The sequence below is a fragment of the Poromitra crassiceps genome, assembly GCF_964638095.1.
Source record: "Poromitra crassiceps genome assembly, chromosome: 13".
Classification (NCBI taxonomy): domain Eukaryota; kingdom Metazoa; phylum Chordata; class Actinopteri; order Beryciformes; family Melamphaidae; genus Poromitra; species Poromitra crassiceps.
In genome coordinates, this window is record NC_139644.1 from 29,506,653 (window position 1) to 29,524,152 (window position 17,500).

At 40.6% G+C, this 17,500-nt stretch overlaps 2 protein-coding genes across 3 annotated transcripts in view; one reads left to right on the top strand and one right to left on the bottom strand.

Moving 5' to 3' along the window:
* Positions 1-1,432: 1,432 nt before the first annotated feature.
* lgals2a (lectin, galactoside-binding, soluble, 2a) lies at positions 1,433-9,746 on the bottom strand. The gene is made up of 4 exons (XM_083649763.1): positions 9,654-9,746; positions 4,979-5,058; positions 2,619-2,790; positions 1,433-1,882 (listed from the first exon to the last, which is right to left on the bottom strand). Exons 1-4 carry the CDS (start codon positions 9,657-9,659, stop codon positions 1,736-1,738), a joined length of 405 nt encoding a protein of 134 aa, XP_083505889.1. The 5' UTR covers positions 9,660-9,746; the 3' UTR covers positions 1,433-1,735.
* A 6,081-nt stretch (positions 9,747-15,827) lies between these two features.
* The window catches only part of gtpbp1 (GTP binding protein 1), a 12,255-nt gene continuing 10,582 nt past the window's right edge, over positions 15,828-17,500 (top strand). For both annotated transcript variants that reach the window (XM_083648702.1, XM_083648703.1), the window contains exon 1: positions 15,828-16,146. In XM_083648702.1, the coding sequence (XP_083504828.1) occupies positions 15,952-16,146 (195 nt within the window). In that variant the 5' untranslated portion in view covers positions 15,828-15,951. The remainder of the gene's footprint in view (positions 16,147-17,500) is intronic.

Here is a 17,500-nt window from a genome sequence, read left to right on the forward strand (position 1 = left end):
AGGGAGTGTGAAGTAGTGCCAAATTGGGTCGAGCGATTGGTACATGAAGTGAAGGTTGTGCAAATTGTGCCGGATTTTTGCTTTTTGTGTGTTAACAATTGTAAACAAGAATAACTTGTATTAGTAAGGCAGTGGTGACATCTAGTGGCCAGTCTTTGATGCACTCATGTATTATTATTATTATTATTATTATTATTATTATTATTATTATCATTAACATCATATTTTATTATTATATTTATATTTACACTATCAGCTATCTCCCATTTGGCTAGATTGTTGTACTTGATCTCCAAATGTGCAAAAACAACATAAGTTCAAATGATCACATTTTCATATTTGTTTTATTAACTTGAGTTGGTTTTCTTGTGATCTAAGTTCCCCCCTGGTTACAACAATATGGCTTAATAAACAAAATAAGTACTAAAAACTACACAGGATAAACAGAGTTGACTAGAATTATGACTGGAGTCTTTCATAATAATAGCCTATGGCACATATCAATTCACATGCCATATTTGAACCAACCACAATAAAGGATATTGGATTTCAAAAGCTGACTTGAGAATTCAGAGTTACAAAACTGTGACGATCTTGTCTAATTTAATAGCAGTATGCCAGCCCATTTCATCTATCAGGCGACCTAATGAGCGTAAAATGAGAGGAAAAAATGTAGCACTGATTTAACTATTATTTAGATTTGCCTAGTGATCATAATGATATAGCTCGCTGATTACCCGCGGAGAAAGGAATAGATTTATGCGCAGGAAATATTTAACGTGGTGTCCGAGAAATGTGAGCATTATCTTAGTTCTAAATAAGCGAGTTATAAAATCATTGTCCAACAAAAGCAACGACTGTCATGACAACAACTCCATTACTTACAGCTCTTGCAGAATGAGTTGAATCAGCATCAGGTGTCTGCTTCACATTGTACAGGCACTGTACACTGTACAGGCAAGAACAGGTTTTGCACAAGGAATCACAGGGGCTCATTTTGATCATAAAATATACATGTTTTATTACACGTTATTTATTATCATGATCATGGGAAAGCATTACAGTTAGTTACAAAATGTGGAATGTCTGGGAGGGAGACATATAGGCCTAAAGGACGCAGCATTTCAAGGCACTGTGAAGAACAGTTGATCACATTTTATCTGGTCGCTCTCAAACGAAACACTGCAACTATAATAGTCGGCTATCGGCTCGCTCTCCTGTTAGTACTGTAGCTCTGTCAAGTGCGCAGGACTGGCATGCAATTACACTCTTGGCATATGTGTTTGTGTGTGCATTTGTGTATAAATGCATCTATCTATCTATCTATCTATCTATCTATCTATCTATCTATCTATCTATCTATCTATCTATCTATCTATCTAACTATCTATCTATCTATCTATCTATCTACTGTATCTATCTATATCATGCGTTATATCATGTGTGTGTGTGTGTGTGTGTGTGTGTGTGTGTGTGTGTGTGTGTGTGTGTGAATTGTGTGTGTGTGTGTGTGTGTGTGTGTGTGTGTGTGTGTGTGTGTGTGTGTGTGTGTGTGTGTGTGAATTGTGTGTGTGAATGTGTGCATCTCTTGTGAGATATGCATGTTAAGGCACGGCTGTTGCCAGATGTATTCAGAAACCTAAAAGCTTATAAGGTCATATGTGGCACTCTCTGGCCAAAAGGCAGAACATAACTAAAGCAACAAAACCTAATGATTCCAGGGACGGCGAGGGTTCTACTTGATCTCAACACCCTGGATGCGGACTTCCCCGTCGAAGCTGATGACCTGGTACTTCTCGGCGCCCAGGCGGTTGGGGAAATGGATCTCTGTGCCGTCCGTCAGAGTCACCAGGAACTGCTCAGGGGTGAATGTGATGACGATCTGGGGAGGAGAGAGAGAGAGAGAGAGAAGGCATATAAGATTAAAAAGAATACATACTGATGCATTCTGCTACATTCTTGTCATATCAGAATAATTGTAGGAATAACTAGGCTGGAAAAACCATGTAAAAGTCTTTGAACTTATTTTAATCTGTCTTTTATGAAACATGCATGAGGGTTGCAATTTTCATTAATTTTTCAACACAGTCGGTACCCCATATCAGGCCATTCCTTCATGTTTAACTGATGAATGGCATAAAGTAACAATAAAACCATTTGCAAAGCCAGATGTATGCCTTGGATATTTATTCTCAGATTTCAAACATAACAGTTGCCATCTTCTTAGTCTTAATTTATGTTTTATGGTGATGGTTAAACCATTTTACATTAAAAATTCAAAATATTTAGCTGAAATTAGGTACAGTATGTTATATCATGAGATCTAAAATATCTGAAAATGACTTCTCTGATTACAAATATAGTGTATATTGTGTTCAGTTTATTCTAAACAATTGGTTTGTCCTTTGCACTTGAGTGCTGAAATGTATTCATATGATCATGGTCAAATTATCTGAGGTACAATAACACAGACCTCCCCTGCAGAGGTTGCACGCACGCACGCACGCACGCACATAACACACACACACACACACACACACACACACACACACACACACACACACACGACACGCACACACACACGTGCAAAAAAGTCTCCACCTCTCTCTCCCTCTCACCTTGAACTCCTCCCCCAGGTTGAAAGGGAAGCCTCCCTCACGATGCTCCTCGCACCAGTTGCCTTCCTGGAAGGAGTTGCACACCACGGCCCTCTCATCTCCGTGGGCGTTGAAGCGAGGGTTCATATGCATGGCGATGTCTGTCTCATTGGGCCCGATGTTCACGGCAAAACTGCAGCACAGACATGAACAGATACATTGCATTTTGTTCTGGTTCATGATAGGGTAAAGAAAGCACAGAGTGTACAAAATTGGCTTGTACCCATCATTGCACCCCATTTTACCAGCGCCACAAAATCCTCCTTTAAAGCTCCATTCTAAAACGTTTTTGTTTTTGTTATAAACTGGTATTTGGTAAGTAGTTATGTTATGTTATAGTTATAAACTGGTATTTGGTAAGTAGTTATCTTATATGTTATAGTTATAAACTGGTATTTGGTGAGTAGTTATGTTATGTTATAAACTGGTATTTGGTAAGTAGTTATGTTATGTTATAAACTGGTATTTGGTAAGTAGTTATCTTATATGTTATAGTTATAAACTGGTATTTGGTGAGTAGTTATGAAATATGACAGTGCCGGTCATAATGTCAACATTTGAGCACTAATTTGTCATATTCATCTCACTAAACATGGCTAAGTTCACCCTCTAGTGGTTAAAGTGAGCACTTCAGCTGCAGATGCAGCCATGGGTGACACTTTTTTTGGATAGTCCACCTACAGAGAGTCTACAGAGTATTTGTGACATTTTAACAGTGTATTAGTTGACATTAGTTGACATTCAACAACTGTTTGTCTTTGTCTGTAGATGTTTTAACAGCTTATTAGTTGAGATTCAACAAACAGCCTAGCTTCCTGTATTCTGTCTATTTCTAGTGGGATTGATGCAGCTTTATAGGTCTGTCAGCATATCTCATGCCTGTGGGTTCTGCCCCTCACTAACTGGATTCTGGGCCAAAATATTTGATTGGTACTCTAAGGCAGTGGTCCCCAACCTCCGGGCCGCAGACCGGTACCAGGCCGCAACGCATTTTTTTTTTTTTTAAATAAACATAGGCTATAATATTATAGGCTGTTTGTAGTTAAAACAAAAACATAAATACTGTATAGGCTACATACAGTACAACACAAAAGGCTGTTATTTACCCTTTGTCGCCACCTGGTGAGTAAATATATAGGTAACTAAAACCATTAAAATTGACAACCGGTCCGCAACTTTTTTCCCATGTATCTACAGGTCCTTGGCACAAAAAAGGTTGGGAACCCCTGCTCTAAGGCCTACAAAATAACCCTTCAGCCGGAGCCAGTACTCGCCATCTTCGGCTGCTCGGAGTCCTCTCTGAACTTCTTTAAATCCTGTGCATCAGTCTCTGACACAGGGGACAACTGTCACCAAGAAACTCATTCTGAAGGAATGGAAGTCCCCCCCCCCCTTCTTTTCAGCTGTGGTTGTTATATCTGTTATACAGTATCTGTTGTCTGTTATAAGGATGGAGAGGTTCCCCTTACATGAGACCCCATGCACAACATCTTTAAAAGCACAAGAGTAAAAAAGAAGTTCTCCAGCGCACACCAGGGTAGGAAAATAGACACTTTATTAACTTTTAGGCTACATTAAAAACAGGAAACAAGGCGAACAACACGTTTCGTGTTATAAAGAAAAAATAAAAATTAAATATTGGGAAAAAAAAGATCTATCAGCACATCACACACACATTCACAGAAGTGTGAATGTCTGGGGAGTAATGTCACAAAGCTGAAATGTGTCAATCTTTTAATGGGATGTGACTGATGTGGTGACTGTCACATGACACTGTCACATGATGTGACAGACAGTGTCATGTGACAGTCACCACATCAGTGTGATATCACGGGTAAGTAAAGGGGCCAACTACAGGGAGTGTAACTTGAAGACAAACCAGGATGCACTTTGATGGGCTTATGTGTCAAAAGTTCAAAACATCAAATGTCTAGACCAGCAATCTTTTTCATATAATGAACCCCTAAGTGACTTTAATCAACGTTAGATGAGAGTTTGTTAGAGATGGTCCAGAATTCCTCTGTATTGCAGGGCTGCCTCTGTAGGCACAGAGATAACAGTGAAGCTAGGATCAAAACAGTCATTCTTCTATGGTTTCTTTTTTGGTGGGGAGCCAATCCCCTCAAGGTGCAGTTGAGAACCACTGGTCTAGAGACTGTGTGTGTGTGTGTGTGTGTGTGTGTGTGTGTGTGTGTGTGTGTGCGTGCGTGCGTGCGTGCGTGCGTGCGTGTGTGTGTGTGTGTGTGTGTGTGTGTGTGTGTGTGTGTGCGTGCGTGCGTGTGTGACATGAGCAACAGCACTCTTGCGTCTAAGACACTCACTTGGTGGCGTCAGGCTTTGGGACTCCGGTGATGGTCAAGGTCTGTCCGACCTTGAAGGACATATTCTTTACAATCATTTTCTGGAGAGAGAGAGAGAGAGAGAGAGAGAGGGAGAGAGAGAGAGAGAGAGAGAGGGGGGGGGGAGGGATGATATAATACATTATTGTATGGTAACACTACTGGATATTACTTGGATTATTATCATTATTGCAGCTTGGGATGCAGGCAGAAGCAGAGGTAGCTTCAGCCTAACTCTCTGAGCCTTATCCAAGTAATAGACCATGTGTTTCCAATTACACTCCCATTGAAGGACTGGTCAAAGATTCCAACTCTTTCCTCTTCTACTGTTGGATGCCATTCCCTTTTTTCTCCTGCAACCATTTTTGGCAGAGGAGAGGCTAAACATGTTCAAATTGGTGGGGGAAGACTGTTAAACCGAGTCATATTTTCCTCCACGCCACAGTGGATGGCACTGGCTGCACAGGGGGAAAACGGCTGAGCACAGCAGAACTGGCTCTGCTAGGTCAGTAGTGTACATGTGGCAGGGGAATACGGAGTTGAGCACTCTAGTACTCGCTTGTTACACACAGACCACCATTGTTCAACATTTTGTCAATGTGTCAAATTCTGCGTCGGGGGATCTGTTAACTGTCACCAAGGCAATCATTGCTATTAGTTACAACTGTAGCGCCTTTGACAGCTGACGGCCTATTCACAGTCTAGTTAAAAGGGTACTAAAGGGGTTGGCTTCTGTAGACATGACATCAATCTAACTCTGAACATAGCCTAATGAAAGACCAACAATCATTCTTTGATAGTCACAAATGGATGTGTTTTGAAGTCGCTTATTAGAAACTGACAAGATTGACTATTTGTGCCAGATTTCACTCGCAATACTTTTTTGGAGAACGCTTGTACAGGTCAACAGAGGTTTAATCTGATAGTCTAGCAGCAAGTCCTCAAAAAAGGCTTTAGTTTTCGAGATTCGAGACTATGACACTGCTCAAGTCTGTAGCTCAGGAGAAAAAAACACAAAACATGAGACATTAACTTCTAATGGAAGTTCAGACATGAAGACTATAATCTGTGCATTCATGCTTCCATAGTTCACTTCTCATTTCATCACTTCATATCTTGCACGCACGCTCAAAATAGCGCCTGTCACTTCCGGGCATCAATTGAATAATCAGCTGTTTGCCAGCTGGTCTCATCTATCCAATGACATAGCGACACACCTCCACACACCTCAACCATAAGCCTATCACATTGCTACAGTATACACCTCCGCTCCTTTTAAATATGTCTCTTTCTATCCACTTCAGCCTGCTCACTCCTGTGTAACTGCTGCTATCATCGCTCACCCCTCCACCTCATCTCCGCTCAGTCTTCGCAGACCCATCAGATTCATCAGCCTACAGTCTACATCAGCCTACATCAGTCTCAGGAGTGTCATCACCACTAGTGCTGCTGCTCACGGCTGATGCCCCTCAATCTCAATATCTCCATGTGGTGTCTAAGGGCTAAGACTATATTGAAAATACTTAATTCTCATACATTCTGTATTGCATCATTCATTCTGTTGTAATAAATATGATTCTATTCATTCGCTCGTCTCTCCTGATTGAACTCTTTTTTTGTGCCACACACACTGATCTCATTGCTATAGCAAAAAATGGGAACTTCAAGAGATTTCACTTTTGGTTTTACTTTCCTATGGAAAATAAGAGTCATAATGAGTAATATGGCTGACTGGAAATACTTGCTTATGAATCTAGAGAAATGGCTTGGCTGCATATTGACTTGTAGCAGTCTAATATTGTTTAAAAAAATGCAAAGATGAGGCTGCTGCTTATTTCTCAAAAACCAGAACACTGGTGTGAAATAGCAATGAAATAAATACAGTTTTTGGGTAATAAGATAGGGATATAGGCCTATTACATCAGCATTACAGTCGAGTAGAATTGCATTAGCTTAGCTCTAGTCTACAGCTGAGCCACACACAAACACACACAAGACGATGACTCCCTACTACAGTATGCTGAAATAGTGCCATGTCGTTAGTGCTTTGTTAATGTTGGCAGAGCCTGAGACCATCAATCTGGAGAGAGAGAGAAAAAGACATCAAAGCCCCAAAAAGGTCTATCTGAAAGAAAAAGGTCTATCTGAAAGAAAAAGGTCTATCTGAAAGAAAAAGGTCTATCTGAAAGAACGGCTAAACCAGAGAATGAAAGGGAGTGAAGAGGGATAGAGTGACACAGGGTCTCACATTCTTTCCATGTCTTTGAATCCAACTGTAAAGTGCGTGCATAGCGCTTAGCACTGGGGCCGGGTCGGGCCTGGGCTGAGGTCTGACCTGGCAGTGGTCCTGCATCCCCCCCAGACACTGCAGCCTGAAGGAATCCCCATGTGTGTGTGACATGCCGACCCTCCTCTCACTGAGAGAGACAAGAGACAGCTGGGGTCTGGAAACACCCTTACCACCAAATACTGTACAGTATACTGTATATAGTCAAGTGAATTTATCTTCCACAAATATAGTATACGCGCGGCTATAAATGCATTAGGCCTGGTTTATTCTAAAATCAATGTCATCCTACTGCAACTTCAGTCTAATATGTACCGTAGCAGTTTGTGATATATGGCAGGGATAAAAGAGTAGATCCAATATAGTGCAATTGCCATTTCCTTATAAAACAGCATGAAAAATAAACTTTGACAGAACACTGTTCCAGAATCTGCCACTGCCGAAGTGGATTTGTTCCCCACAGTGTTTAGCCTTGAGACTCACAACATCGCAGAATAGCTCTCTGCTCTGCACCGTCTATTGTAGCCTCCGGAAGATGACTTTATTTCATTATATCGCCTTAATGTGATTTCAGCCCACTGCCCTCCAAACCCTTCCAACTAGGGATGTTCATCAATTATCGAAAATCGATAATCGATCGTTAAGGATTGGAATCGATCCTGTGGCATTTGGATCGATTTTTTAATTATTAAAAAAAAAAAAAAAAAAAAAATTTGGACTAGGTTTGGGTGGAATTCGTTCCTCCTCGCCCCACTCCATTGCACAGCCGACTAACGTGAGGTGGAGCTTCATATAGTCTCTAGTTTTCTGGCTGGGCACGGGCCTTTGTGCCAACAAAACTGTTTTAAACATGGGAAATTCACACCGGCATGCGCCGGGGACAGCAGTGTTGGAGAGGAGACACATTGAAATAAAGAGTTCATTGAGGAGAACACGTTGTCTTTCGTATTTTCTGCCATAGGCATTCATTTTGTAAAAAAAAAGAAAAAAAAAAGAAAAAATATATATATATATATTGAAAATTTTCTAAGTATTAATAAAATCGATGATCGATAATTGATCGTTAATTTTCACCGATTATCGATTTTGGAAAATTTTCAAAATGAACATCCCTACTTCCAACACATGTTTACCCCTGTAGCCAACACAAAGCCAGAGTCATACAGGGCTTTTATTGTAAGCAACTCCTCCGGTGCCGTTTATCATCACAATGCTGCCCATGTTCAGCTCCCAGTTATAGTTATTGAGCCTGAGGTGAAATGATTGGATTAAAATGCACTAGTGATTGCAAGCATTCTCCCTGGAGTGACTTTAGGGTTCAAAAGTACAGGTACACCACACTAGTCAAAAGTTTGGTGTCGTAGAAAAAAAGCCAACACAGTCTCACAGACACTTGTAAAATAGCAACAAAAAGCAGACGCTCACTGGCCTTAATGTTGGTTAAGGTTGATTCTAAATTGATTTATGAAAACAATGAATCCCTGAAGGGTCATTAGATGGCTGTAAGTTGGTATTCCCTCCCGGTAGTTTCCTCTGATTGTGTTAATAGGAAGTAGCGTGCGAGAGTCAGTATAAAATGATTGTCTTCATAAATAAATTTTGAAATCAACCTCCAGCCAGTGGGCGTCTCCTTTTTTCCTACGACATCGGATGCTATGTTTTTAAAACCATTTGGATCTAAATGCTTATGCTTATATGCTTAGTTGAATTTGTGTTGTTTTTGACAAATATAAATAGTGAAGTTGATGAGTATGTATGGATTTTTTTCCAACGCCTTTGCCTTCCCATCAAGGCAGCTACTTTAAATGATCTAGGGTAGTTTGGGTTTGTTTAACTTTATTGGTCACTACATAATTCCTTTCCTGTTATTTCATAGTTTTGATGTCGTTAGGCTGCTATTGTCTGAAAAATAGTGACAATAAAGAAAAATGTCTGTGTCCAGGTGTTTTTGCAATCAGAATTCACATAGGCTACATGTATTGAAGCTAGAATCCACCAGTTTGAGGGGTGCAGCAGGCAATAGCCTATGTGCAGTAGTGGTATGAATAGAATAACTTTCCCATAATGCATTATCCAATAAGATGCCTATTCTGTCTGCAGTGCATATTTTAACCATATAAGGCAATAACAGCAATCCACAATGCAGAAGTATCTGAAGCAATGGTTAAGTGTGCAGAAGTATTGGTTAAGTTTAGTCAGCCTATGAGATTGTGCTGCATCTGGCATGTCAAACAGCTGTCAGTTCCAGTATATACTGTGTCCAGTAGATAAGTCTCTGTACTCGTGCATCTGGCTCATCAAATAGAGAAAGCAAAGACAATGCAGCAGTTAAGCCTATAGGCTAATAGTCTCTGAATGATTCACACTTACGCTCATCTTGCTGCAGAGGCTGTCAGATAACCGAGGAGAAGTGAGAGTGTTGAGTGTGCGCAGGTCCGGGCCGCACTGGAGAGCTGACCATGGTATTTATAGGGAGCGTGTTTCCTTCTGCTTGAGTGACATTTCAAGCAGCCAATAGAATCGCGCCATTAGTGAACACTGACCAACGAGGTGAAACTATATAGATATACACCATAAATAAGCTATTAAACGTCTAATGGCCTTCGTGATGTTGATCGAGGTGAAGATAGTTGGCATCTGAGTATTTTCGACAGTGGACCGCTACTACAACATTGTAGTGGAGTCAGACAGCAGGGGCAATAAGACCACAGACTACAGGGCTGCTGTATAAAAATAGAAGTGACTTTGTTGCCAGGGAGACGACTAAATATTTGGCACAGCCGATAGCCTATCCTGAAAGGCCCACAGCCTGTCATGGAGGGTCAGATGGCAGGGTTTGAATTCAGTCTGCCTTTAAGTCAAATGTTGGTTTGGAGAAAAATAGCCCTGGTGAAATTTTGAAACTGCATCATCGCTCAAAAATGGTTTGAATGCATTTGACTCAATACTACCATGGCTTTCACTAGCTGACAACTCCTGAGTCAAAGAGGGCATAAGCCATGAGAAAAGCCACATGATAGGACTACGAGTCTAGATTACATTTTATATCAATACCAACTGCTGCCTATTAGTTATAAAATGTCCTTGGTGGCCTTTATTTGTGCTGTTAGGCCTGCATCAGGCTTGACTGGACAGCTGTGAGGGGGGTGTGAGAATGCTCTGAGGGGGAGAAATCTATTTATTATAATCCAAAATAACTCAACAACCCTCTTTTGATGTGCTCGCTGGCAGAGGAGCGCACGCTACAATTGCACACACACACACACACACACACACACACACACACACACACACACACACACACACACACACACACACACACACACACACACACATCCACAAGAAGTGCACCTGAGTTGGATCGGCCTCTCTGACACTTTTTGTCTGAGGAGAGAGAGAGAAAAAGCCCATGATGTGTTTATTCCTTGACTGTCAATATAATGATCTATGACTCACATATATACATACGCCTTAATGACTTGGCAGTGTGTGTCAGCTACAGCTGAAAGTGCACATTGCTTCACCACCTCAAATTAAGAAGACATTTACGGAAATTATCCTTATATGGTCTGCTACTATTATCCAAAGCACAAGGAATTTCCAGATCTGTGTATATTGAAACTCTGGTGCTGTGGACCTACCTTTTCATTTTGAAGACTGGGTGGGAAGTACTGTATCTATATTGGTCAGACTAATATAATGAAAGAGAAGTGTTCTAACAAAAATATTAGGAAAACCCTTAGTTGTATCACTATCCCATGGTCTAGATGTTTTGGGTTTGTTTATCATTCAAGATACTGCATAGAATCTATCCGGTGAAACATGTGTTAGAAAGATTCAAACTGGATATTGAGTATAAATGTGATTTTTGTGAACTAGAAAAAGAGACTATTCTGGATTAATGTAGCCAACTTTCAAAAAAAGTAAACTAAAGGTGAATGTTGAAATAGATATGTTTGATGTAATTCCATGCTTTTGTACAATAAAGAATTAAAAAAAATATTTAATCAACCCCCACCACACTATTAGTTTCATTCATAAATCATTTGGGTTTAATATGCATGTACTGTATGAATATATACTGTGGCTTTCACCAGGGAAAAAAGGTTGAACGTGGCAGATTTCCATATGTTCCCTCTTACCCCAAGACCTAGTCTTAAGACAGTCATGAGATCTAATGACACAGAGACCTTTGAATACACAAACAGTGAGAGAGCTTTCAATTATATGTTATATCACACACACACACACGCACACGCACACGCACACGCACACGCACACGCACACACACACACACACACACACGCACACGCACACGCACACGCACACGCACACGCACACCCACACGCACACGCACACACACACACACGTACACACACACACACACACACACACGTACACACACACGCACACGCACACACACACGCACACGCACACACACACACACACACACGTACACACACACGCACACGCACACGCACACACACACGCACACGCACACACACACACACACACACGTACACACACACACACACACACACGCACACACACGCACACACACGCACGCACGCACGCAGGCACACACACGCACACGCACACACACACACACACACACACACACACACACACACACACACACACTGTCGCTTCTCTATAGATAGATATAAAATGTCTTATGACACTAATATGATGCACTAATGTACAAAGTAGGCTATAATTAAAAATAAAAATATACTTTAATGATCCCTGTGGGGATGTGTCCCCCCCAATTAGATGTAAGTAATGCTGTTGAGAAATAATGTGGCCTAATGGTGTAATAAGATAGGAAGTTAAGTTAAGATAAGATAAGAACCTTATCTCCTGAGACAATCGCAAAATGCATCCAAAACAGAGACACTCAAAGAATGGATGGTGATTTCTATAGTAAACTGCCCAAGAGCACAAGCTGAATTACGCTGTAGTATGGTATTTATGTAGCCTGGGTAAACCCATCCCCCACGTGACCTGCTCTCAGACCTGTTCTCAGTCACTATGTGATAGTGACTGGGAACTGAAGAGCAGGTCACGTGGTGGCTGGGTTTACCTAGGCTAGTATTTATGTGACCTGCTCTATCAAAATCAGTCATATTAAGTCATATTTTATACACTGTTGGAAAGAGGAGAATGTAAGCTTTCTGGTGATATCAAAATCATCTTTGTACTCCAAAGATTGAGTGAGATGCACCCCTTAATGTCTTGACTGTTTCCAAACTATGTTGTTGTTGATGTGTTGATTTGTACCGCTAGGGGGCGGCATTGAGAATGAATGGGACTGACCCAAGGGTGGAATTACATCACTGGTGGGGGACAACCATGGGGACAACCATGGGGACAACATGTTTACTGTAAAAAAAAACATTTACTGTTTGCTTGTTGATGTTAATGTAATAAAGATTGTCATTTTATTTGTTATTCATTGTGGTTGAGTGCTATTTATTCTGCGGTGTCTGACATTTCTCTTACACACTGACTGTGCAAATTTATACTTTAATAACTTGTATATACAGTGCATTTGTTTGTGCATTTTATTAGAGTGGGAACCGGAGAGAAGCTGGGGGTGGGGTTGAGTTAGCTGGGGGGTGGGGGGTATTGGTCCCACCCTTGTTCTTGTAGTTCAAGTGTGACTCCACTGTGTGTAGTGTGACGCGTTTTCATGCATTTCCAGTGTGTACATTTTATAATGTGGCCAGTCCTGCCCCCCTCCAAGTGTGGTATCTCTCCTTAACTGATATTAATGTAATTAAAACAAATCTTTTTTTATTTGTTATTCCTTGTGGTCGAGTGTTGTTTATTCTGAGGTCTCTGACATTTCTCTCACATGATCCTTTCTGCCTACGGCAGAGTCAAACCCAAATTACAATAGTTTTGAATTGTGTAATAATCCTGTTAACTAATACATTTACCATTTATGTAATAAAATGTATAGGTTACCAACCATAATTGTAATAACTTTTTCCCTGTGCTCTAACCGTAAGATTTACAGCGCTTTTGCTAATTTCATTCCTACAGAAACAGAGTCAAGCAGAGTCTACTGGTTCAATTTTACACTGCCATAATCCAAAGCATCCTGTCATCATTTTGCGAATGAGAATCACATTTATTGCCATAGTAGGTGATCAGATTTATGAGGAATTTGAAAGCACATCCGGGGACTTGCAGGGGAACTTGAGCGCTCACAGCAGTTGATCTGTAGCATATAGCATGGTAAACACTAGGGGTGGGGGAAAAAATCGATACACCACAGTATCGCGATATTTTGCCTGACGATACTGTATCGATATTTGGACGCCAAGTATCGATATTGCAAGCAAAAAAAAAAAAAAAAAAATTTTTTTTTTTTTTGCTTGCAATATCGGGCCTGGCATGGCCCGGTGGCCATGCCAGGCCACCGGGCTACTATACACTTTAGTTCCAAGGCCAGCACTAAACAAATGGTAGCATATTTTCATTTTGTTTTAAAAGTAACAGTTTTGTCATAACAGTAATTTACAAATTCCCCAGTTACTGAATGGGCTGGGCTGCACAAGATGTTTTGTGTAAGTGAAGTGAAGTTGCAAAAACTACATAAGTACAGTAGTCCACACACACATCCAGTTAAGGTGGACTGTAAGTAGACTGTAACAAACAGTTCAGTTTGTCAGGTGCATGCAACTATGACATGACTTTATGAAAGTTGTTGGTCTGTCTACTTGACAATGTTGCTGCAATAAAATGGTTGAAGTCAGATGGACAGACTGAAATTTTTTTCTTATATAAACCAGATGTTGAAAAAAGTTTTCCTTTGGGGACATCATTTGCAGTTGAAAAAGTAAGAAATCACAATATATCGAGATATCGCAATATTCAATATATCGCAATATCGATATATCGCAATATCGAAAATATTGCAGTATCGCAATACTATCGTATCGTGACTCAAGTATCGTTTCAGTATCGTATCGTGGGCATCTGGTGATTCCCACCCCTAGTAAACACAGCTGACATTTATGTGAATTCGAGATTATGGACGATGCATTTGAATTTGATGGCCGCTCGTATTTATTTGAGCTGGAATAACATCATATGGATTACAAACTGAGGAGCGGGGGGGGAACAGGAGCTGCTATCTCTAATGTGAGGGACAGCAAACACGCTGAGCACATTGCACAATTTCATTCATTTTCTCATTGTGTGTCAGAAAATAAGCTATTTACAGGACATAAATAGATGCATCACACGTGCCCCGTATTCCTCGTTTCCAGGTCGCAGCTTATCAAACCGAATTTATCAGGGTGAGTTAAAAATCATGATTAAAGCTGGAAATAAGGTCCAGGTTGTTAAAAAAAATGAATTCTCCTTTAAGTGGGATCAAGTGGGGGTCAAGTGTTACTATAGTGCTCACCTTGGTTGGCAATGTAAGCCATACTGTACAAAGATCACCAAAGATCTCTTCCATACATACAGTACACAATCAATTATTTGAAAATAAAATAACAAGTTGGACATTTTAGCCATAAAACCCAATAATGTTGGGCTAATTGTTAGCAGTTGAAAAGGTTATTACGATTATGGTTGGTACATGGATGGTAAATTTATTCAGTTAATAGGATTATTATTTTTATTAGAAATAAAAATAACTTCAATCCATCATCAATCAACAGACAATGTAACCCACACAAATAGGTACCATGTAGCCTAACAATCAAAATAGGCATTAAAGTAAAAATAATTCAATCTTACACATTTTAACTGTTTTAACAACTGCAACAGCCTGCTGCCTTGACCAATCTGTAATCACGACCCCCTTACTCTTATTGGTCCACACTGGTAAAATGTGAATAGTAAATAAAGAGGTGCAGCGTTCAATAATATGGATCCTGTCTGTCTGTTTATACATGTCTTCTCACAATCTCTTTGCTTCGTGCATTCATGTCCCCTAGCCTAGGACAAAGTAATTTTATTTCCTATTGGTGGTCAGTGCTGGAATTTCGTACTCAAGAAGAAGCATTATTATTTTGCTGTTTGCTGCTCAGTGGAAGTACTGGTGTAAAATGTACTAGTACTAGTAAAAAGCACTAATTTAAAATGGAAAGCTTAACATTGTGTTGTAATTTAAAAAATCATCATCATCATAATTAAAATTGCCTGTGGGCAGGTGGTGTTAGTCATGATTTTAGGGGTGGTGTCTGTTAGTCATAATTTGTGACATCATCAGTGATGTCATAAATCAGTGCATTGTGATGTTATCAGTGATGTCATCAGTGATGTCACTTGAGCAATTGTGATGTCACCAGTGATGTCATCAGTGATGTCACTCGATCAATTGTGATGTCATCACCAGGGATGCAACATTTCAAAACATTTCCCACCTGGCAACACTGAAGAGGCGTGTCCATACCCTGAACCAAACCTTCCTCATAATTATTGATGAGGTTGTGTCAATTTCATTTTTTAAATGTAATGAAGGCGAAACGAAACTGACCTGACAGACGCATAGGAAGGAGCAGTTTATTTGTGTAGTAGCCTATAGCTAGGCTGCACTTACCTCTCTCCTTCAGTGTAGCGTACAGTCTGTCTGTGTTTGGGTGCAAGTCGTCATCATCACAACAGCAAGGAGGCTTGACATTTCTTGCAGCAAAGCTGGATAGAAATGGCATCAATGGCAGCGACGCATGAGCCGAGTATAAGCCCGGGGTCCATACCGCTAGCAGACGCTTTAGTTCCCGCTAGTATATTTGCACCAGACCGGGGGGGATGTGGAGACGACGCCGGGGACGAGTGCTTCGAGGACGGGGACATGTTCAACGGCGAGCCCGGGGACCGTGGGGTCGACTTCACTAACAAGGTAGGCCCTGGCTGGAGGAGCAACGCCAAGCTAATGCTGGCTAGCTACGTGTGCATCTAGGTTAGCAATGAATGAATGAATGAATGAAACAGATAGTGTGTCATTTGCATGCACGTAACGTTAATTAGGCAACCCTTTACAAGACTGCATGTCGAGCCTAGTTAACGCTAGTTGAAGACTGATATTACAGCACTGGCTCTCTGGACTCTGGGAATTGCTTTTCTGACGTTAATTCAACTAACGTTGGCTAATTGTGGCTAACGCTAGCCGCTGTTGCAGCTCTTCGTTGGCTAATTGCAAATGACTAGCGTTAGCTGCTTCTCCGATGGAGCACAAACATTGCACCTGTATCTTCTTTAAACATGCACTCAAAAATTGAACCACCACATCACTTACAACTACAACATCTGCAACTTGCTAACCATGCTGGGTGATGCAATTATTCTCCTAACAAGACAAGTCTCTGGCAAGACATAGCAACCTGAATGTGTTGTCAACAAACCACTCAGGCACTGTCATTACATTGGATTGAGTGGGTCAGTTTCGCCAACAAAAGGACATAGCCTGATGAAATACAGGGCAGTGTGTGTGTGTGTGTGTGTGTGTGTGTGTGTGAGTAACACAGGCAAACAGGTATGGCTTGTGTAGGCTCAAATGACACATTACAGAGGTATGAGATGTACTTACAAGGATTGCACAGGGTTGCAACAGGAAAGCAATTCTCTTGTTCACCTTTTGACACCCATCAATTTCATCTGTTTGTCAGGTGTTGACGTGCTATCCTGTGACATTATCAATGAACCAGTAGTTTGATACTGTTATTTACCAATATTAATAATTGTGTATAGCCTATAGAATACGATAGATTGTGATGTGTGTGTGTGTGTGTGTGTGTGTGTGTGTGTGTGGGGGGGGGGTGTAACAGCTGTAAAATGTATTGTGGTATTATTTAGCATAATCTGATATGATGACTGGATACGGTATAACAACATTTCAAAGTCACAGTTCCTAATAGCAAAGTATTGCACATCTGGCCCATTTGATTGCCACTTGTTCTGCAAGAAGCAATTTTACATTTCTGCTAAATTTGTGATGTATAGTTTGGTGAACTTATTGTAAACTACAATCCAAATTGTATTGCCCGTTGTATTGTTTAAGCGGTGGCTGTGAGTGCAATGTTTTTTATGGGTCTATTTTACTTGCATTAATATACAGTAGGTTAATTCCATCTAATTATATCCTAAGGCAGTTTTACTATAGACAGTTTTCACTGAATTGTTATTGCACTAGCAGCAAACACTGCAACAGGAAGTAAGCTGGGGGAAATTTTGAATGTTTATGTTGTTGAGTTGAA